Source organism: Tachypleus tridentatus, chromosome 7, assembly GCF_004210375.1.
Source record: "Tachypleus tridentatus isolate NWPU-2018 chromosome 7, ASM421037v1, whole genome shotgun sequence".
NCBI classification, from domain to species: domain Eukaryota; kingdom Metazoa; phylum Arthropoda; class Merostomata; order Xiphosura; family Limulidae; genus Tachypleus; species Tachypleus tridentatus.
Window position 1 is genome coordinate 94,485,217 of NC_134831.1, and position 23,401 is coordinate 94,508,617.

The 23,401-nt window shown below is 37.2% G+C and overlaps 1 protein-coding gene across 1 annotated transcript in view; it reads left to right on the forward strand.

Moving 5' to 3' along the window:
- Nucleotides 1–5,358: 5,358 nt before the first annotated feature.
- The window catches only part of LOC143256220 (uncharacterized), a 34,113-nt gene continuing 16,070 nt past the window's right edge, over nt 5,359–23,401 (forward strand). Inside the window, exon 1 of the mRNA XM_076513120.1 lies at nt 5,359–5,514. Within this exon, the coding sequence (XP_076369235.1) occupies nt 5,391–5,514 (124 nt within the window). The 5' untranslated portion in view covers nt 5,359–5,390. The remainder of the gene's footprint in view (nt 5,515–23,401) is intronic.

Genomic DNA, 23,401 nt, shown 5'->3' on the forward strand with positions numbered 1-23,401 from the left:
AGAAACGAATTTAAATTAATAAGGTTGTTTTGGGTATCTTTATATATATTTCTCATTGAACTTAAGTTTCTTGTGTTTCAATGCCCCATATATTAAATATTCAGATATGTGATAATTACGCAGTAAAAGGTTTAACTATTTATTTATTTATATCCATAACGGATATTCTTATACTACTGTACATTATAATATGAAATACCAGCTCGTTTAATCGTGAATTACTCTTTTCTCAATATATTTTCACATACTAACTTTATATCGTTATTTTGGATCAAAAAGTAGTGCCAGTATAATGAGTATATGTATATATATTATTTTGCTATAGAAATACTCGATTATTATTTTTTGTTGCTTTCGTCATACAACTTGAGGCAGTTGTCATTATTACTAAAGATTTATTATTAGTAATATTATTTTATATCATGGAAAAGTTAAAAACTATCTGCCAACGTCCTTAATTTTAAACTACTGACAAAGAAATGAGGCAGCCAGACAGCAGCACCGTACCACCCACCATTCTAGCTAAGGGATTGGTTGTCACTCTTGTTACACACCCTTTAAACTTGTGATATTTTATTGATTCCGTTGTCAGTTCTCAAACTCAGAGATCTGCCATAGCTCAAACTCGCTACCAGTTATTTTTAGAGCTATGTTTTTGTGGGATGTAACAATGCCATCTGAGAAAAGTAAAATTGTTGTCAAAGGTTTCATAAAGTTTTGTGCAACTTGCGTATAAAATATTAGATTGGATAATCATTTATATATAATTAATATCAGGCAATAATTACAAAATAATCCTGTTAGGGTATTTATAGTATGTTAAGTGACGTTTGATTGTGTTTTAGGGCAAAGCTGTACAATGGATTATCTGCGCTATGTGGATCGAACCTCGAATTCTAGCATTATGATTAACTTGTGATAATTCTTGTTGTTCTATCCTTATCAGTAAAAGTGTTAATACCCATACCAGCCGTTCTGAAATATATTTTAACTTATGATAAGTATTTAACGTCCATTATTCTGGTGTAGAGTTAATGAATACAACTTTGTACTTTTTTTTTAATTTACTTAATAGCCAGGGTATCCAATGAATTCTAAATGTTTGTTTTGTAGTACTGCATATTGTTAAGAGATTTATTAAACACTAGGTTAGTTTTTATTTCTGATCTATGTATGTAACTTAGTTTGATCAAAAGTTAAAAATTATACATTTATACTTTTTGGAAATCAAGTGGGTAACAGAGAACGATAAGAACACATTTTATTCGCTTTTTTTTTTTAAACTGCTATGATCATCTACGAGCATAAATGTATGTATTTGGCAACTGTCTAATTAAACACTCTCGATGAACAAATAGCAATACTCTCTAAAATCACTCAAAAAAAGTGACCAAAATATACGCCTTGGCAATCAAACGTTTTACTTTAACCCAAGTCTAGTAAACTGCTTTTGAGAAAAGCATAATTGTCCATTTTATGTATTTATGATATGTACTCACATTCTTGGAGCAGTGAAAGTACGCTTAATTGAAATAAATTAAATCGACTGCTTTTAATATCTGAATTTCTGTTGCATTCTGGATTCACTTTTATCGTAAGTTTTAGATTACAATAATTATGTGCTCCATCTTTCAGGCTCAGTGAAAGTGAGCTTAGTTAAAGTAAATAAAATCGGCTGGATTCTTTTAAAACCTACGTTTGAAGGGCATTTTCTGGTTACTTTCACCTTCAAGTTTTACATCTGCCAGAGTCAGTGAAAGTAGTTTTAGTTAAAATAAATCAAATAGAGTGTTTTTATTATCTACATTTGAGCTGTATTTTTTATGTAGTTTTACCTTCAAATTTTATATTTCAACAAGTACGTGAGCCATTTGTTGGACTCAATTAACGTAGGATTATTTGGAAGAAATCAAAATAGCCCTCGTGTAACTTTGCGCGAAATTCAAAAATAAAAAAACAAATTTTCAATACTTTCAGGTTATTAATTATACTATTTTCCTCTCCACGTTAATTCACAATGTGCAACCAAAGGTTCGTGGTTTTATATATTCATATATATTTGCTATATGTTTTGCCAAACACTTCCAGTAGATGTTTCGTTTAGGATCGTAACTATTTCTCATTTTCTGTATAACGCGATGGACGCAGCGCGCATGGCTTAGTGTGCATCTTAAACAAACAAGCGTTTGTTTGTTTGTTTTGAATTTCGCGCAAAGCTACTCGAGGGCTGTCTGCGCTAGCCGTTCCTAATTTAGTAGTGTATGACTAGAGGGAAGGCAGCTAGTCATCACCACCCACAGCCAACTCTTAGGCTACTCTTTTACAAAAGAATAGTGAGATTGACCATCACTTTGTAACGTTCCCACGGCTGAAAGGGCGAGCATGTTTGGTACGACCAGGATTCGAAGCCGCGACCCTCGGATTACGAGTAGAACGCCTTGACACGTTTGGCCATGCCGGGCCGCAAACAAGCGTACATGCTTTATTGTTGAGGTAAATTCTTTATTTTGCAAGTCTCTGAAACGTTTAAAATATTTGCTCCATATTCAAAATGAAATCGTCATAAATATAGCAACAAAAACAGTGTTAATTTTTTGCAGTTTGGATATTTATATCATTCATTTTTTCCTTCAAACTAGCCCCACAATAGCACAGTGGTATGGCTGTGGACATATCACTGCTAGAAACCGGGTTTCGATATCCGTGGTGGAAAGAACACAGACAGCCCCTTGTATAGTGTTGTGCTTAATAACCACCACCAAAAGAAGACCCTACAGACTGTCTAGATACTCACTAACCAGGACCGCTGATAGAGGGTAACAGAGGGATTAACCCCTGAATAAGGGGTTATCAGTAGATCCGTTAAAAAACTCGCCAAGTTTACTTTCCAGAGTGCATTAAAAACGGTGCCATAGAAAAAGCTCGAAAAGTTACATTTAATAGTTAACTAATCTTTTGGGAGTCCATATGTGCATGGTTACCGGAACAACTCTCAGCAGCCTGAACAGTAACTCAGAAACCATTTTATATCAATTAATACGACTTATAGTAGTTTGAATAATAACCTGTTATAAACCCAAAAAAAAACATAACAAAAACCTTCTGTTCTCTTGTTCATCGTCCCCCAGATGAATTAGCGGCAAGTTTCCGAACTTACAACCCAAAATTTTAGAGTTTGATTCCATGACGTGGACAGAGCACAGACAACCCACTGTGTAGGGTTGGACCCTAAAAAGCAACCAACGTTTTTTATGAGGATATTAATCATTCTGTACTGGAGCGATGTGGGTCACAAAAAACAGCCCTTGAAGTGCTACTTTGTTTTATAATGTTCACTACTGGTAAGGCCCACATATTACAACCTATTCAGAAATATTACGTTTTTTTTCTTGTTAGAACAGTCAGTGTAAAGAAACGACCAAATAAATTTAGTAAAATCATTCACATTTAATGGAAAGTTGGATAAATCACAATAGTAAGGACATTTTTAAAAACATTTCTGTGGCACGTCCATCAGTAATTCTGGGGTTAAGAGGAGACGTCATTTGCTTAAAGATAACCAAACTCTGACTTAGAATTGTAAGCGTAATAATTTAGTCACAGTGTCTACATGTTCTATTCTATACAATTTCTACAATGTGTCATTGTGCACCTTAATATATAACATAATTTGTTAAGGATAACTTGTTACATATCCATTTGGAAATGATATCTATCCGTTATCAGTAAATAATAGTAGTTTTATTGTGTTTTAAAATCAAAACTACTTCACAAGCTGTACAGTATGATCACAGATAAAAACTAATTTACTTGGAATATAAGGAACAGATTATTGAAAAACACACCGTAAAGTTTCTTGGCTTGGTTTGTTTTGAATTTCGCGTAAAGCTACGGAAAGGCTAACTGTGCTAACCGTCCATAATTTAGCAGTGTAAGACTAGAGGGAATGCAGCTAGTCATCACCACCCACCGCCAACTCTTGGGCTACTTTTTTACCAACGAATAGTGGGATTGACCTTCACTTTATAACGCCCCCACGGCTGAAAAGGCGAGCATGTTTGGTGTGATAGAGATTTGAACTCGCGACCCTCGGATTACCAGTGAAATACCTTAACCACCTGGCCATGCTGGGCCCATAAAGTTTTTAGTCAAGAGTTTGTATCTGTATGTGGGTTTTCTTACAGCAAAGCCACATCGAGCTATCTTCTGTGTCCACCGAGGTGAATCGAATCCCTGATTTTAGCGTTGTAAAGCCGTAGTCATATTGCTGTTCCTGCTGGGGACTTCTTATCAGAGATAGGCCCAGCATTGCCAAGTGGTTAGGGCACTCAACTCGTCATATGAATTCGGGTTCGAGTGCCCGTCACACCGAACATGCTCGCCCCTTTTAGCCGTAAGGCATTATAATATTACAGCCCATTACCTTATTCGTTGGTAAAAGACTATCCTAAGAGTCGACAGTAAGTGATAATGACTAGTTGCCTTCCCTCTAGTTTTACACTGCTAAATTGGGTACGGTTAGCGTAAAATTAAAAAACAAACAAACTCATCAGAGACATTTGCTTACCCAATAGTAAAAAAAGAAAAAAGCATAGTTTACTAATTATAAACAGGAAGAATAAAGAAATATTTTCTGTACTTCACATTACAAGTGAAAGTAAGTAGGGTTAGTACAAAAAATATTCTGTTCACATTTCCTCCCTATCGAAATCCTTATTTGACTTGACTCCACGTGGCCCGGAATGGCCAGGTGGGTTAAAGCGTTCGACTCGTAATCTGAGGGTCACGGGTTTGAATCCCCGTCGCACCAAATATGGTCACCCTTTCAGCCGTGGGGGCGTTATATTGTCACAGTCAATCCCACTATTTATTGGTAAAAGAGTTGCCCAAGAGTTGACAGTGGGTGGTGATGACTAGTTGCCTTCCCTCTAGTCTTACACTGCTAAACTAAGGAAAGGACGGCTAGCGCAGATAGCCCTTGTGTAGCTTTGCACGAAATTCCAAAACAAACAAAAAACAGACTCCACGTTTTAATAAGTTAATTGTAACAACGAAAATATATAAGAATCTGTTAGAAAATGCAGTGGAAGTAAAAATATTGATCTTATGGGCAGTAAACATACATTTCATTCTGAGGCTGTATTGTTTTCTTCTGACACGAAAGACGAACAAAGTTATGAAATAATTTGCAAGTCAATTTTCACAAATACCGTATTCGATGACTAAATGTGTCATGTTCAAACATTCCTACTTCTGAGTCATTTTTTGTATGTTTGAAACACGTGAAGAACCATCTGTGGGAAGTTGCCATCATGGTGTTTGATTGTACCACAGGTGGAGATGTTTATAAATAGAAGAAAATAGTTGAAAACAAGAAAGGAGACAGAACTATGTTCGGATATTTTAGTCTCAAGCAGGCACCAAGGATGATGTTCCGTGAATCTTTTGTCACATTATTAAGTTTCCTAGGCTGCACTTTGTTGATTACAGCTGTTCCTGTCCATTTTAACTCAGGTAAGTGGCTTAACAGGTGAAATTATTAATTAGTTCTAATTATGGTTTGTAAGATACGTTATTTGCAAGTTTAAGCAATGAAAAAAAAATGTTCCTTTGATTTTGGGCTTCGAATTTGACTGGGACCTTTATATGTTTACTCAAACTTCGACGTGACTATAGATTCTGGAAAGACGGGTAATATTAACGTTATTTCTATGTAGAACGCCTAATCTGGTGAAGTTTTAATTTGTTATAGGTGTGATATTACATCACGACGTCCCCCTGATATCTGAGTGGTAATCTGAAGACCTATAGCATTATAAACCAATTTTCGATATCATATCCGTGGTCGGTACATTACAAATAGCCCAATGTGTAGCTTTGCGCTCAACATCAACAAAGGTCTGGCATAGTCAAGGGGTTAAGGTACTTGACTCGCAATCTGAGGGTCACGGGTCCAAATCCCTGTCTTACCAAACGTGCTCGCCATTTCAGCCGTGGAGACGTTATAATGTATCGGTCAATATCATTATTCATTGGTAAAAGAGTAGCCCAAGAGTTGGCGTGATAACTAGCTACTTTCCCCTAGTCTTACACTGCCAAATTAGGGAAGGTTATCTCTGCGCGAAATTGAAAAACAAAAAATCATTCCATTTGCGAATAGGCTCCCGACCCTCTCGGTTTTTAAGCATATTGTCAGCAACAATCTACGTACACAACTGGTTGTGTATTCTTTTTTATATGCAAAAACGGCTCGTTTGGGTTGAGAAAATATTTTACATAGAAGAGCGAACAACGTTTTCACCTTCTTCGGTCATCGTCAGGTTCACAAAGAAACTGCTTGTGTATTCATTGTACTTACAGGGTTCCTAACGTTGGAGTAACGAAAATTTTAATTTTAAAAAATCCATGAATAATACAGCTTATTTCACTTATATAAGGGTCCCTTATACATCTTACATATAAGCTGAGTGATGTAGATATTTTGGCTAATAAGTTGGTAATTTAACGATTAACCTTGCCTCTGATTTTTTCTTTTAGAAATGTTTTGGTTCCCCGCTGGGACGGCGGTAAGTCTACTGATGTACAACGCTAAAATCAGAGGTTCGATTTCCCTCAGTGGAGCACAGCAGATAGCCCGATGGGGTTTTGCTGTAAGAAAAACAAACACACAGAAGTATTTTAAAGAATTACGTTTTTAGACAACACCTAGACTAACGTGATATTTTCATTCTTAAGCTTAAAGTTAAACATGTGATTTAAAATATCACAGGTACCGGAATGCTCGGGTTCTGAGCCATGCCATAGTTCAGAATTTTCCGGTTGGGGAATCATCCAGTCTAGTTTTCACAGGCGACATAAATAAATTATAAAATATTCACATAAATGTTGTAATTTACTTGTCTTTTATACATTTTCATGATGACCAAAGGGGTAAAAGCTCAAGTGGCTGCCCAACAAAAGGGTAAGTTCGAACTGAGACCGCATGTACTACACCGACCCCCAAGATAAAGTAGCCATACTGGTAAATAATTTAACAAAATTAACATCAAAAGAAAATTGTATTTACTTCTTTGTACAATAATTTTAAATGCAGTTTCCTTAATGCCAAATGAAAAGTGTGTACCTGACCAGAAAAACTTCAGATATGAAGAATTTATCCAAGCTAACGGAGTGTTCACCAAAATAATCGGGTTCTGGATCATTCCGATATTCGGGTTGTCGGATCTGAAAACATATTCCTGAATTATTGTTTTTGGTTAAGGGTACAGTTTTATGTAACTAGTATTATATTATGTTAAGTATTAATACATGGGTTACCCTGGCCTCTAGTGATATGTTAAGTATTAATTAAGGGGTTACCCTGGTTTCCTGTGATATGCTCAGTATTAATTAATGGGTTACCCTGGTTTCTTGTGATATGCTAAGTATTAATTAATGGGTTACCCTGGCCTCTAGTGATATGCTAAGTATTAATTAATGGGTACCCTGGCCTCTAGTGATATGTTAAGTATTAATTAAGGGGTTACCCTGGTTTCCTGTGATATGCTAAGTATTAATTAAGGCGTTACCCTGATTTTTTGTGATATGCTAAGTATTAAGTAATGGGTTACCCTGTACTCTCTATACAATTCGTAATAACGCAGTGTTAGCCACAATTCGACATCTACCATCAGTCATCACCGTTATTGCCGATCCACTGGATAAAACTGAGCGAGTTGCTATCTTGTAAACTATGAATGAAAGATTTCTGTTGTGTGATACAACTTAAACGTTTGTTTAATGTTTTAGACGTTTTTGTAACATGGCCAAAATCGATCATGCGGTGGTAAAAGAAAGAACTATGATTCTGTCAGCAGCGTCGTGTCTAAAAGGGCAGGAAACCTATATATAAACAAACGATGCGCGACACCAATGCAGTTGCAACAATAAATTAATTATTTGATATTGTACATGTGTCATGTCTGCCACATGAATATTAAGTTAAATCCATTGCATGCGCTCAGCTAAATACGCATGCATATATTAAATTATGCAGCTCCATGTAAACCGTGGCCCGACATGACCAAGCGTGTTAAGGCGTGCGACTCGTAATCTGAGGGTCGCGGGTTCGCATCCCCGTCGTGCCAAACATGCTCGTCCTTTCACCCGTGGGGTCGTTATAATGTGACGTTCAATCCCACTATTCGTTGGTAAAAGAGTAGCCCAAGAGTTGGCGGTGGGTGGTGATGACCAGCTGCCTTCCCTCTAGTCTTACACTGCTAAATTAGGGACGGCTAGCACAGATAGTCCTCGAGTAGCTTTGTGCTAAATTAAAACAAACAAACAAACATACGTTAAAACGATTGGGTGTAAACGGTTAAACAGCTGTTGTTATTTGCTCAGTAGCCAAACAAACTTAAAAACTATCATACACAATGCACAATAATGCGTTTAGTAATATTGTTCAGATTATATTACAATACTTACAATCATTTTTACTGAAGGCTTATGAAACAATATCGATCTAAGTATAATAGTACTGCTTGTTGTATGTCCATGTAACTACTTCGCAGGGTGTGGATGGATCTATACCAAAACTGGTATGGAGGTTCATTGGATCCATAAGGATATACAGGCAAATTTGTGGTTTGTATAGGCGTTTGTGGGCAACTTTTCAGGTCCTAAAATAACCTTCATTACTCATTAATTTACAAAACGTTAATCCAGAGGTCGGGTACTCCAGGTCGTTATATGATAATAAATGACTGATCCCCATTATGAACCACTACAGCTGTTCTTGATTAAGTATTCTAAGTTAGGTATTTTACTCGGCTAAATTAACTCTTCTGATATGTCAAAACTAAGTTTTTCTTATCATTATATTCGTGGCTCACTGGTCAACATGTTTAGATTTTGAAGGATTTATGATTCGTGATTCGTTGTTACGAAAAACAAAAGCTACACTACGGCCCCTGAGTACAATAATAACTACAGTCAATACCAGTACTGGATCAGACAATAATATCACTAGAACTGGTGATTATTAATAATTACAGTCAATACCAGTACTGGATCAGACAATAATATCACTAGAACTGGTGATTATTAATAATTACAGTCAATACCAGTACTGGATCAGACAATATCACTAGAACTGGTAATTATTAATAATTACAGTCAATACCAGTGCTGGATCAGACAATAATATCACTAGAACTGGTGATTATTAATAATTACAGTCAATACCAGTACTGGATCAGACAATAATATCACTAGAACTGGTGATTATTAATAATTACAGTCAATACCAGTTCTGGATCAGACAATAATATCACTAGAACTGGTGATTATTAATAATTACAGTCAATACCAGTACTGGATCAGACAATAATATCACTAGAACTAGTGATTAACTGGTAGCCATCATTTTAGTCTTCACTTCAAAATTAGGAGCAGCAACGTGTAAGTAGTTATACGCGAAATTTACCAAGTATGTTTGAACAGGGAAAGCAGAAGTAAGGTTTCTTGTTACAAGTATAGACGTTACAACATCCAGAAGAGATAACTGTACGTATTTACTTGCACACTTTTTACGTACGTAGACGTAAAGAACCAGGACATAGTAATTGCAAAAACTGTGAAGTATGTTTTCCAAATATTTAATACACTTTAAGCACAACGCTGTTTCTTGTCCAAACAGTAGCAAATTATTTGGTTTATTGCCTGCCAAGTTGGTTAACACTGTGGGTTTTGAGCTAAAATGATTTAAACTTATCATATTGTCATGAAACGATGATAGTGGTTCATAATAGGGATCGCACACGAATTTGCTAAAATCTTCATTAAAATACACGGGCAAAAACCTTTTAAAGAAGCAGCCTTATTCTTAAAACAGCACTGAAAACCTTCCTTTTCAATAACTAAGACCGTCCAAACATTATTTATAAGCAAAATAAGTGATTTGTAGACAAAAACGAAAAATTGTCCATTTCTGCATGTAATTATTTCATAATACTACAGCAAAATAGGCTGGGTATTTTCAACCTAAACCTAATTAGATATGCTGTACAAAGTGTAGCAAGTTGCTGTGATCTGTTTAAATGTTGATAGTTTTACACTGAAAGTTGTTTATATGGCTATTAACACACAACAGATGCGATGTTGTTACGAGTAGTTGCTTTTGGAGTCGTAGAAGGTTAAGGAACTTTGACGTATTTACGAACCAGAATCTTTCTGTATTAATATATGTAAATACAAGATGTAATACCTTGCAATTATTATAACTTCAACGAATTCTACGAGTCCAGTTTTGTTTCTTCTGACTTTTTGGTTTGTTTGTTTTTGAATTTCGCGCAAAGCTACGTGAGAACTATCTGCGCTTGCCGTCCCTAACTTATCAGTGTAAGACTAGAGATAAGGCAGCTAATCATTACCACCACCGCCAACTCATGGGCTACTATTTAACCAACAAACAGTGGGATTAACCGTCACATTATAACGCAACCACGGCTAAAAGGGCGAGCATCTTTGGTGTGACGGGGATTCGAACCCTCGACCCTCGGATTACTAGTCGAGTGTCTCAACTATCTGGCCATGCTAGGCCCCTCAATTTACGGACTTACAGCGTTAAAATAAGAGTTTCGATTTCCCTCGGTGGACAAAGCAAATAGCCCGATATGGATTTGCTGTAAAACATACACATTTCATGTTACACTTTCTGTCGCTAAATATTCTTCAAAAAGCTAAAAATAGAACTTGAAATATTTATTTGATTTCCCTTACATCACCCGTATTTATATTCCACTGATCTTCTCTTTTAGACGAATGTATTATCAACTGACTGTGACTGAATAACGTTTTGGCCTGTTCCAGTCAGACAATCAGAGAGAGGTTATTTAAAGATTCCCATAGCAACAGAAGGGTGTGTGCAGGATACGTGTGACTGGCGTGACTAGGGAGGGTTAGAGGGCTATCAAATCATGCCAGCTGTAATAAAATAATGATTCACATCTAGCACCATCTGCGAACTTCTGGAGCTGTAAAACCTATGTCGTAATTATTTTATTTTTATCACGTGAAAGCCCTTCTGTCTTACTTTTAATTCCCTCTTCTTTGTCTGTTGAACAAATATCTGTTTCAACTCCGGTTGTTAACAAAACTGTTTTTTGTCACTTTTGTTTAGTATTTTGTTTGTTGTTCGTGGCAAAAACAATAGTGTTAGTGAAAGAGAGGTTCACAATAATATATATTTTGTTGTAAACCTCTTTTTTTGTTAAAGTAAGGCAGAGAACTCTATGGTGTAGATAAATCGAAATCTTAAAAGGATTTGATTTGGTTTGAATTTCGCGTAAAGATACTCGAGGGCTATCTGCGCTAGCCGTCCCTAATTTAGCAGTGTAAGACTAGAGGGAAGCCAGCTAGTCATCACCATCCACCGCCAACTCTTGGGCTACTCTTCTACCAACGAATAGTGAGATTGATCTTCACATTATAATGAGCCCACAGCCAAAAGGGCGAGCATGTTTGGTGACGGGATTCGAACCCACGACCCGGAGATTACGAGTCGAGTGCTTATCCACCTGGCCATGCCGGGCCTCTTAAGATGGGGGGGGAACTTATTCTTCAAAGAAATAATCAATGACAAAATATTTGTCTAATGTTCACGACGTTTTTCTTTATACTAAAATAAGAAGAAAATCGGGTGTACCCACCAAGTAACGTTTTAACAGGTTCAAACATCTGTTTGCCATTTACCATTATGTATTTGCAGTTCATTAAATGTTTGAAACAGTGGGCTACCTGTGCTCTCCCCAACACGGATATCAAAAGCCGGTTTTTAGCGATGTGAGTACGCAGACATGCCACTAGGGGGTTCATGTCATTATGACACTCAACATAATGCATGGTCGACATCTTTCACAACTTCTGTTTCCATTTTAGGCAACTAGATTACTCGAGTTGTGTAACATACACTAAACACGAGACGTAGCACATAAAATACAGTCTGGCTCATATTTGATAACAGCGGACAAACATTTAATTTAAATGTTCAAATATTATCCACTATTTAAAAACATGTTCTGTGAAAGATATTAAAATAGATATAAAATTAAAATACTGCATTTTATATAAGACCCATTTTCACGTTCCACATTACATGCTGCCGAGCCTACTTGTCCTACAGCTCCATAGATATTAAGCCTTACTGACTTCACGGCTCGTTACAGTTTTTCCATTATTTTATTATTTGCAATACTTTTAAACAAATGCTTATTCACAGATGGCAGTTATACATAATAACTGTTAGAAACTACACAGTGTGAAAATAATATAATCAGAATCAGACTTTATCTTTGATGTCACACCGGAGGAAAACAGTTCACTTCACTATCATTCAAAGGCAAGACAACGCCATCCCAGTTTATAGAACTATAATTGTTAAACCTACTTAGAATTTGTCTTTAAATAAAAAGCCTTACTTTGATTAACATTACCTTTCTTTCAGGTTTGTACATACATTGTTCATATAATTCCATGTTTTATTTCTTGCGAAAGTGTTATCTTAAGCCTCGTAATATTGTTTATAAATTATCTATCCGTGAGTTTCGCAAGTAGGGCGAATCATTTTTATCCAAGTATTTTTTTTGTTTTTTTGTTTTAAATTTCGCACAAAGCTACTCGAGGGCTATCTGTGCTAGCCGTCCCTAATTTAGCAGTGTAAGACTAGAGGGAAGGCAGCTAGTCATCACCACCCATCGTCAACTCTTGGGCTACTCTTTTACCAACGAATAGTGGGATTGACCGACACATTATAACTCCTCCACGGCTGAGAGGGCGAGCATGTTTGGCACGAAGTGGATGCGAACCCGCGACCCTCAGATTACGAGTCGCGCAACACGCTTGGCCATGCCGGGCTCCAAGTGTTGTAAATTTGGTGTCAGTTGATAGCTCTGAATTGGTTTCATTTAGTTTAAACTTCTCGCAAAGCTATATGAGAGTTATTTGTGCTAACCGTCCCTACATAAGCAATGATACAGACTTAAGGGAAGCATCTATTTCTTTCTCAGAGTCCTTGTCTACATTTTATCATGCATTTAGTTACTGGTCTCTAAGGAGACTAGGTCGTCTCCTTGTTTATCACAATGTTTGTTTTATGTTATTTTTCTTCGATAACTGAGAAACGTCTTCGTAGACAGAGATTGTGGTTCGTTTTTTTTGTTTTGTTTTGTTTGTTTGTTTTGGAATTTCGCACAAAGCTACTCGAGGGCTATCTGTGCTAGCCGTCCCTAATTTAGCAGTGTAAGACTAGAGGAAAGGCAGCTAGTCATCACCACCCACCGCCAACTCTTGGGCTACTCTTTTACCAACGAATAGTGGGATTGACCGTCACATTATACGCCCCCACGGCTGGGAGGGCGAGCATGTTTAGCGCGACGCGGGCGCGAACCCGTGACCCTCGGATTACGAGTCGCACGCCTTACGCGCTTGGCCATGCCAGGCCGGTTCGTTTTTAAAAAGTGGGGAGTACAGTTCTTTTACCACCGCAACTTTATAACACATAATTATATCAGTTCTGTTTTTCATAATTTTCTTATTTCATCTGTTAATTTACGTATCATACATGAAAAGCATCAAACGGAACTTTAAAATAAAAGCTGTTGATTTACTTTGTATTTATGAAGTTTACTTCTAACATTTTGTGTTAAAGTAGTGATTCCCAAAGGATGCGGTGCGAGAGGATGGCAGGTGTGGTGGGAAGAGACAAAGACAACAAAGATTTAGAGACATTTAAAAAAAAAAATTAATGTGCCAAAGATGAATATGAACTTTTTATTTGCAGATGATGGATAGATATTTTTTTTCCAAGTGAGAGCAAGAGCATTAAGTGAGGATGAGGACAATCCGAGTCCATGTTGTGATCCAGAATCGTTGTCTTCAAAACCGTGCCAGCAAGTTGAACAACAGTGTTGAAGAAGGCTCGTTGAATTCCATACCAGTAACAGGCTCGAGCAAACGTCCATAAAAGAAAGTTTGTCGATAATATATGGATAGCTATCTGAGTTTCAGTTTTATATGGACTGAAGATAAAAACGCACCTCAGCCTCTGTGTTTGTACTGTGGTGAGAAGCTTTCCAATTCCAATAAGGTCCCAAACAAGATGAAAAGACATCTTTTTTCAAAACATGGAAATCTGGCAAACAGGGATGTTCAACATTTGGAAAGACTTTTGAAACAACAGAAATTCCAACGATCATATTTTGAAAAACGAATATTAGTCTCAGATAAGATGCAGATTGTATCTTACCAAGTGGCTGAATGATTGCTCAACAGACGAAACCACAGATAAAAGCTGAAAAATTGATTGTACCTGCTAGCTGTTTGATTGCGAAAACTTTGTTTGGTTTGTTTTAAATTTCGCACAAAGCTACTCGAGGACTATCTGCGCTAGCCGTCCCTAATTTTGCAGTGTGAGACTAGAGGGAAGGCAGCTAGTCATCACCACCCACCGCCAACTCTTGAGCTACTATTTTACCAATGAATAGTAGGATTGACCGTCACATTATAGTGTCCTTACAGCTGAAAGGGCACACGTGTTTGGTGTGATGGGGATTCGAACCCGCGACCTTCGGATTACGAGTCGAGTGCCTTAACCACCTGACCATCCCGGGCCCTTTGTTTGGTGAAGATGCTGAGCGAGAAGTTATGAAAATTTTTTTGTCTGGTAATTCAATTCGCAAAATAATAGTTGATATGTCAGTTAATATTGAGAAGCATGTTTCCAAAAGTATGAAGAATTCTAAATTTACCATTAAAGTTGATGAATCGAGCAACATTTGTTGAATAGCAAAGTTACTTGCTTATGTCAGATTCATTTCCAATGACGAAAAAAAGTTTTCTGTGTTGCAGAGAACTTGAAAGCATATCAGAATACAAGGTACTTTTCCAAACCTTCTCTGAGTATTTTGAAACTTTTGAGACGGATTCTTGTGTTGGAATTTGCACGGATGAAGCTTCATCTATGATCGGGAATGTGAGAAGCTTAGTGTCATTCATCGAACAGAAAAATCCAGATGTAATATCAACTTACAGTTTTTTACACAGAGAGGCATTAGTCAACAAGACCCTTGTGGCTGATTTGATGTTGGTTCTAGATCAGAGTGTGCACATTGTGAACTTCATCAAACCAGAACCACTAACAACAATAACAAAATCTTCAGTTCTGGCTGAGAAGAGCGATGCAAAATAACCTCGAAATGTTCTCATTGGTAAAAATGTTTTAAAACGGGCATTGAATACAACGGCTTCGTACAGAAACATCTTTTAACACTGGTAGAAACAATTGATCAGTACCTCTAATCTCTGTCTACAGAAGAAAAAAAAACTGTGTTAGAGATCCCTTTGTGAATTCCAACTGTTTAGATCTTATATTAGATGATGAGGAGGAAATGGCATGCATTGAGTGATCGCACCTTGAAAATGAAACACGGGAGTATTCCATTGGACTCTTTATGGATATACAACCAGAAACAATGTCCACACATTGAAAATGAAACACGGGAGTATCACACTGGACTCTTTATGGATATACAACAAGAAACAATGTCCACACATTGAAAATGAAACACGGGAGTATTCCATTGGACTCTTTATGGATATACAACCAGAAACAATGTCCACACATTAAAAATGAAACACGGGAGTATTCCACTGGACTCTTTACGGATATACAACCAGAAACAATGTCCACACCTTGAAAATGAAACACGGGAGTATTCCACTTGACTCTTTATGGATATACAACCAGAAACAATGTCCACACCTTGAAAATGAAACACGGGAGTGTCACACTGGACTCTTTATGTATATACAACCAGAAACAATATCAAACATTGAAAATGAAACACGAGAATATTCCACTGGACTCTTTATGGATATACAACCAGAAACAATGTCCACACCTTGAAAATCAAACACGGGAGTATTCCACTGGACTCTTTATGGATATACAACCAGAAACAATGTCCACACCTTGAATATGAAACACGGGAGTATTCTACTGGACTCTTTATGGATATACAACCAGAAACAATATCAAACATTGAAAATGAAACACGGTAGTATTCCACTGGACTCTTTATGGATATACAACCAGAAACAATATCAAACATTGAAAATGAAACACGGTAGTATTCCACTGGACTCTTTATGGATATACAACCAGAAACAATGTCCACATCTTGAAAATGAAACACGGGAGTATTCCACTGGACTCTTTTTGGATATAGAACCAGAAACAATGTCCACACCTTGAATACGAAACACGGGAGTATTCCACTGGACTCTTTATGGATATACAACCAGAAACAATGTCCACACCTTGAAAATGAAACACGGGAGTATTCCACTTGACTCTTTTTGGATATACAAGCAGAAACAATGTCCACACCTTGAAAATGAAACACGGGAGTATTCCACTGGACTCTTTATGGATATACAACCAGTAAAAATGTCCACACCTTGAATATGAAACACGGGAGTATTCTACTGGACTCTTTATGGATATACAACCAGAAACAATATCAAACATTGAAAATGAAACACGGGAATATTTCACTGGACTCTTTATGGATATACAACCAGAAACAATGTCAAACATTGAAAATGAAACACGGGAGTATTCCACTGGACTCTTTATGGATATACAACCAGAAACAATGTCCACACCTTGAAAATGAAACACGGGAGTATCCCACTGGTCTCCTTTTGGATATGCAACCAGAAACAATGTCCACACCTTGAATATGAAACACGGAAGTATTCTACTGGACTCTTTATGGATATACAACCAGAAACAATGTCCACACATTGAAAATGAAACACGGGAGTATCACACTGGACTCTTTATGGATATACAACCAGAAACAATGTCCACACATTGAAAATGAAACACGGGAGTATTCCACTGGACTCTTTATGGATATACAACCAGAAACAATGTCCACACATTGAAAATGAAACACGGGAGTATCACACTGGACTCTTTATGGATATACAACCAGAAACAATGTCCACACATTGAAAATGAAACACGGGAGTATTCCATTGGACTCTTTATGGATATACAACCAGAAACAATGTCCACACATTAAAAATGAAACACGGGAGTATTCCACTGGACTCTTTATGGATATACAACCAGAAACAATGTCCACACATTAAAAATGAAACACGGGAGTATTCCACTGGACTCTTTACGGATATACAACCAGAAACAATGTCCACACCTTGAAAATGAAACACGGGAGTATTCCACTTGACTCTTTATGGATATACAACCAGAAACAATGTCCACACCTTGAAAATGAAACACGGGAGTGTCACACTGGACTCTTTATGTATATACAACCAGAAACAATATCAAACATTGAAAATGAAACACGAGAATATTCCACTGGACTCTTTATGGATATACAACCAGAAACAATGTCCACACCTTGAAAATCAAACACGGGAGTATTCCACTGGACTCTTTATGGATATAGAACCAGAAACAATGTCCACACCTTGAATATGAAACATGGGAGTATTCTACTGGACTCTTTATGGATATACAACCAGAAACAATATCAAACATTGAAAATGAAACACGGGAGTATTCCACTGGACTCTTTATGGATATACAACCAGAAACAATGTCCACACCTTGAAAATGAAACACGGGAGTATCCCACTGGTCTCCTTTTGGATATACAACCAGAAACAATTGTCACACCTTGAAAATGAAACACGGTAGTATTCCACTGGACTCTTTATGGATATACAACAAGAAACAATGTCCACACATTGAAAATGAAACACGGGAGTATTCCATTGGACTCTTTATGGATATACAACCAGAAACAATGTCCACACATTAAAAATGAAACACGGGAGTATTCCACTGGACTCTTTACGGATATACAACCAGAAACAATGTCCACACCTTGAAAATGAAACACGGGAGTATTCCACTTGACTCTTTATGGATATACAACCAGAAACAATGTCCACACCTTGAAAATGAAACACGGGAGTGTCACACTGGACTCTTTATGTATATACAACCAGAAACAATATCAAACATTGAAAATGAAACACGAGAATATTCCACTGGACTCTTTATGGATATACAACCAGAAACAATGTCCACACCTTGAAAATCAAACACGGGAGTATTCCACTGGACTCTTTATGGATATACAACCAGAAACAATGTCCACACCTTGAATATGAAACACGGGAGTATTCTACTGGACTCTTTATGGATATACAACCAGAAACAATATCAAACATTGAAAATGAAACACGGTAGTATTCCACTGGACTCTTTATGGATATACAACCAGAAACAATATCAAACATTGAAAATGAAACACGGTAGTATTCCACTGGACTCTTTATGGATATACAACCAGAAACAATGTCCACATCTTGAAAATGAAACACGGGAGTATTCCACTGGACTCTTTTTGGATATAGAACCAGAAACAATGTCCACACCTTGAATACGAAACACGGGAGTATTCCACTGGACTCTTTATGGATATACAACCAGAAACAATGTCCACACCTTGAAAATGAAACACGGGAGTATTCCACTTGACTCTTTATGGATATACAAGCAGAAACAATGTCCACACCTTGAAAATGAAACACGGGAGTATCACACTGGACTCTTTATGTATATACAACCAGAAACAATATCAAACATTGAAAATGAAACACGAGAATATTCCACTGGACTCTTTATGGATATACAACCAGAAACAATGTCCACACCTTGAAAATCAAACACGGGAGTATTCCACTGGACTCTTTATGGATATACAACCAGAAACAATGTCCACACCTTGAATATGAAACACGGGAGTATTCTACTGGACTCTTTATGGATATACAACCAGAAACAATATCAAACATTGAAAATGAAACACGGGAATATTTCACTGGACTCTTTATGGATATACAACCAGAAACAATGTCAAACATTGAAAATGAAACACGGGAGTATTCCACTGGACTCTTTATGGATATACAACCAGAAACAATGTCCACACCTTGAAAATGAAACACGGGAGTATCCCACTGGTCTCCTTTTGGATATGCAACCAGAAACAATGTCCACACCTTGAATATGAAACACGGAAGTATTCTACTGGACTCTTTATGGATATACAACCAGAAACAATGTCCACACATTGAAAATGAAACACGGGAGTATCACACTGGACTCTTTATGGATATACAACCAGAAACAATGTCCACACATTGAAAATGAAACACGGGAGTATTCCACTGGACTCTTTATGGATATACAACCAGAAACAATGTCCACACATTGAAAATGAAACACGGGAGTATCACACTGGACTCTTTATGGATATACAACCAGAAACAATGTCCACACATTGAAAATGAAACACGGGAGTATTCCATTGGACTCTTTATGGATATACAACCAGAAACAATGTCCACACATTAAAAATGAAACACGGGAGTATTCCACTGGACTCTTTATGGATATACAACCAGAAACAATGTCCACACATTAAAAATGAAACACGGGAGTATTCCACTAGACTCTTTACGGATATACAACCAGAAACAATGTCCACACCTTGAAAATGAAACACGGGAGTATTCCACTTGACTCTTTATGGATATACAACCAGAAACAATGTCCACACCTTGAAAATGAAACACGGGAGTGTCACACTGGACTCTTTATGTATATACAACCAGAAACAATATCAAACATTGAAAATGAAACACGAGAATATTCCACTGGACTCTTTATGGATATACAACCAGAAACAATGTCCACACCTTGAAAATCAAACACGGGAGTATTCCACTGGACTCTTTATGGATATAGAACCAGAAACAATGTCCACACCTTGAATATGAAACATGGGAGTATTCTACTGGACTCTTTATGGATATACAACCAGAAACAATATCAAACATTGAAAATGAAACACGGGAGTATTCCACTGGACTCTTTATGGATATACAACCAGAAACAATGTCCACACCTTGAAAATGAAACACGGGAGTATCCCACTGGTCTCCTTTTGGATATACAACCAGAAACAATTGTCACACCTTGAAAATGAAACACGGTAGTATTCCACTGGACTCTTTATGGATATACAACAAGAAACAATGTCCACATCTTGAAAATGAAACACGGGAGTATTCCACTGGACTCTTTTGGATATACAACCAGAAACAATGTCCACACCTTAAAAATGAAACACGAGAGTATTCCACTGGACACTTTATGGATATACAACAAGAAACAATGTCCACACCTTGAAAATGAAACACGGGAGTGTCACACTGGACTCTTTATGGATATACAACCAGAAACAATTGTCACACCTTGAAAATGAAACACGGTAGTATTCCACTGGACTCTTTATGGATATACAACAAGAAACAATGTCCACATCTTGAAAATGAAACACGGGAGTATTCCACTGGACTCTTTTGGATATACAACCAGAAACAATGTCCACACCTTGAATACGAAACACGGGAGTATTCCACTGGACTCTTTATGGATATACAACCAGAAACAATGTCCACACCTTGAATACGAAACACGGGAGTATTCCACTTGACTCTTTATGGATATACAACCAGAAACAATGTCCACACCTTGAAAATGAAACACGAGAATATTCCACTGGACTCTTTATGGATATACAACCAGAAACAATGTCCACACCTTGAAAATCAAACACGGGAGTATTCCACTGGACTCTTTATGGATATACAACCAGAAACAATGTCCCCACCTTGAATATGAAACACGGGAGTATTCTACTGGACTCTTTATGGATATACAACCAGAAACAATATCAAACATTGAAAATGAAACACGGGAATATTTCACTGGACTCTTTATGGATATACAACCAGAAACAATGTCAAACATTGAAAATGAAACACGGGAGTATTCCACTGGACTCTTTATGGATATACAACCAGAAACAATGTCCACACCTTGAAAATGAAACACGGAAGTATCCCACTGGTCTCCTTTTGGATATACAACCAGAAACAATGTCCACACCTTGAAAATGAAACACGGGAGTATTCAACTGGACTCTTTATGGATATACAACCAGAAACAATGTCCACACCTTGAAAATGAAACACGGGAGTGTCACACTGGACTCTTTATGTATATACAACCAGAAACAATATCAAACATTGAAAATGAAATACGAGAATATTCCACTGGACTCTTTATGGATATACAACCAGAAACAATGTCCACACCTTGAAAATCAAACACGGGAGTATTCCACTGGACTCTTTATGGATATACAACCAGAAACAATGTCCACACCTTGAATATGAAACACGGAAGTATTCTACTGGACTCTTTATGGATATACAACCAGAAACAATGTCCACATATTGAAAATGAAACACGGGAGTATTCCATTGGACTCTTTATGGATATACAACCAGAAACAATGTCCACACATTAAAAATGAAACACGGGAGTATTGCACTGGACTCTTTACGGATATACAACCAGAAACAATGTCCACACCTTGAAAATGAAACACGGGAGTATTCCACTTGACTCTTTATGAATATACAACCAGAAACAATGTCCACACCTTGAAAATGAAACACGTGAGTGTCACACTGGACTCTTTATGTATATACAACCAGAAACAATATCAAACTTTGAAAATGAAACACGAGAATATTCCACTGGACTCTTTATGGAGAAACAACCAGAAACAATGTCCACACCTTGAAAATGAAACACGGGAGTATCCCACTGGTCTCCTTTTGGATATACAACCAGAAACAATTGTCACACCTTGAAAATGAAACACGGTAGTATTCCACTGGACTCTTTATGGATATACAACAAGAAACAATGTCCACATCTTGAAAATGAAACACGGGAGTATTCCACTGGACTCTTTTTGGATATACAACCAGAAACAATGTCCACACCTTAAAAATGAAACACGAGAGTATTCCACTGGACTCTTTATGGATATACAACAAGAAACAATGTCCACACCTTGAAAATGAAACACGGGAGTGTCACACTGGACTCTTTATGGATATACAACCAGAAACAATTGTCACACCTTGAAAATGAAACACGGTAGTATTCCACTGGACTCTTTATGGATATACAACAAGAAACAATGTCCACATCTTGAAAATGAAACACGGGAGTATTCCACTGGACTCTTTACGGATATACAACCAGAAACAATGTCCACACATTGAAAATGAAACACGGGAGTATTCCACTGGACTCTTTATGGATATACAACCAGAAACAATGTCCACACATTGAAAATGAAACACGGGAGTATCACACTGGACTCTTTATGGATATACAACCAGAAACAATGTCCACACATTGAAAATAAAACACGGGAGTATTCCATTGGACTCTTTATGGATATACAACCAGAAACAATGTCCACACATTAAAATGAAACACGGGAGTATTCCACTGGACTCTTTATGGATATACAACCAGAAACAATGTCCACACATTAAAAATGAAACACGGGAGTATTCCACTGGACTCTTTACGGATATACAACCAGAAACAATGTCCACACCTTGAAAATGAAACACGGGAGTATTCCACTTGACTCTTTATGGATATACAACCAGAAACAATGTCCACACCTTGAAAATGAAACACGGGAGTGTCACACTGGACTCTTTATGTATATACAACCAGAAACAATATCAAACATTGAAAATGAAACACGAGAATATTCCACTGGACTCTTTATGGATATACAACCAGAAACAATGTCCACACCTTGAAAATCAAACACGGGAGTATTCCACTGGACTCTTTATGGATATAGAACCAGAAACAATGTCCACACCTTGAATATGAAACATGGGAGTATTCTACTGGACTCTTTATGGATATACAACCAGAAACAATATCAAACATTGAAAATGAAACACGGGAGTATTCCACTGGACTCTTTATGGATATACAACCAGAAACAATGTCCACACCTTGAAAATGAAACACGGGAGTATCCCACTGGTCTCCTTTTGGATATACAACCAGAAACAATTGTCACACCTTGAAAATGAAACACGGTAGTATTCCACTGGACTCTTTATGGATATACAACAAGAAACAATGTCCACACATTGAAAATGAAACACGGGAGTATTCCATTGGACTCTTTATGGATATACAACCAGAAACAATGTCCACACATTAAAAAATGAAACACGGGAGTATTCCACTGGACTCTTTACGGATATACAACCAGAAACAATGTCCACACCTTGAAAATGAAACACGGGAGTATTCCACTTGACTCTTTATGGATATACAACCAGAAACAATGTC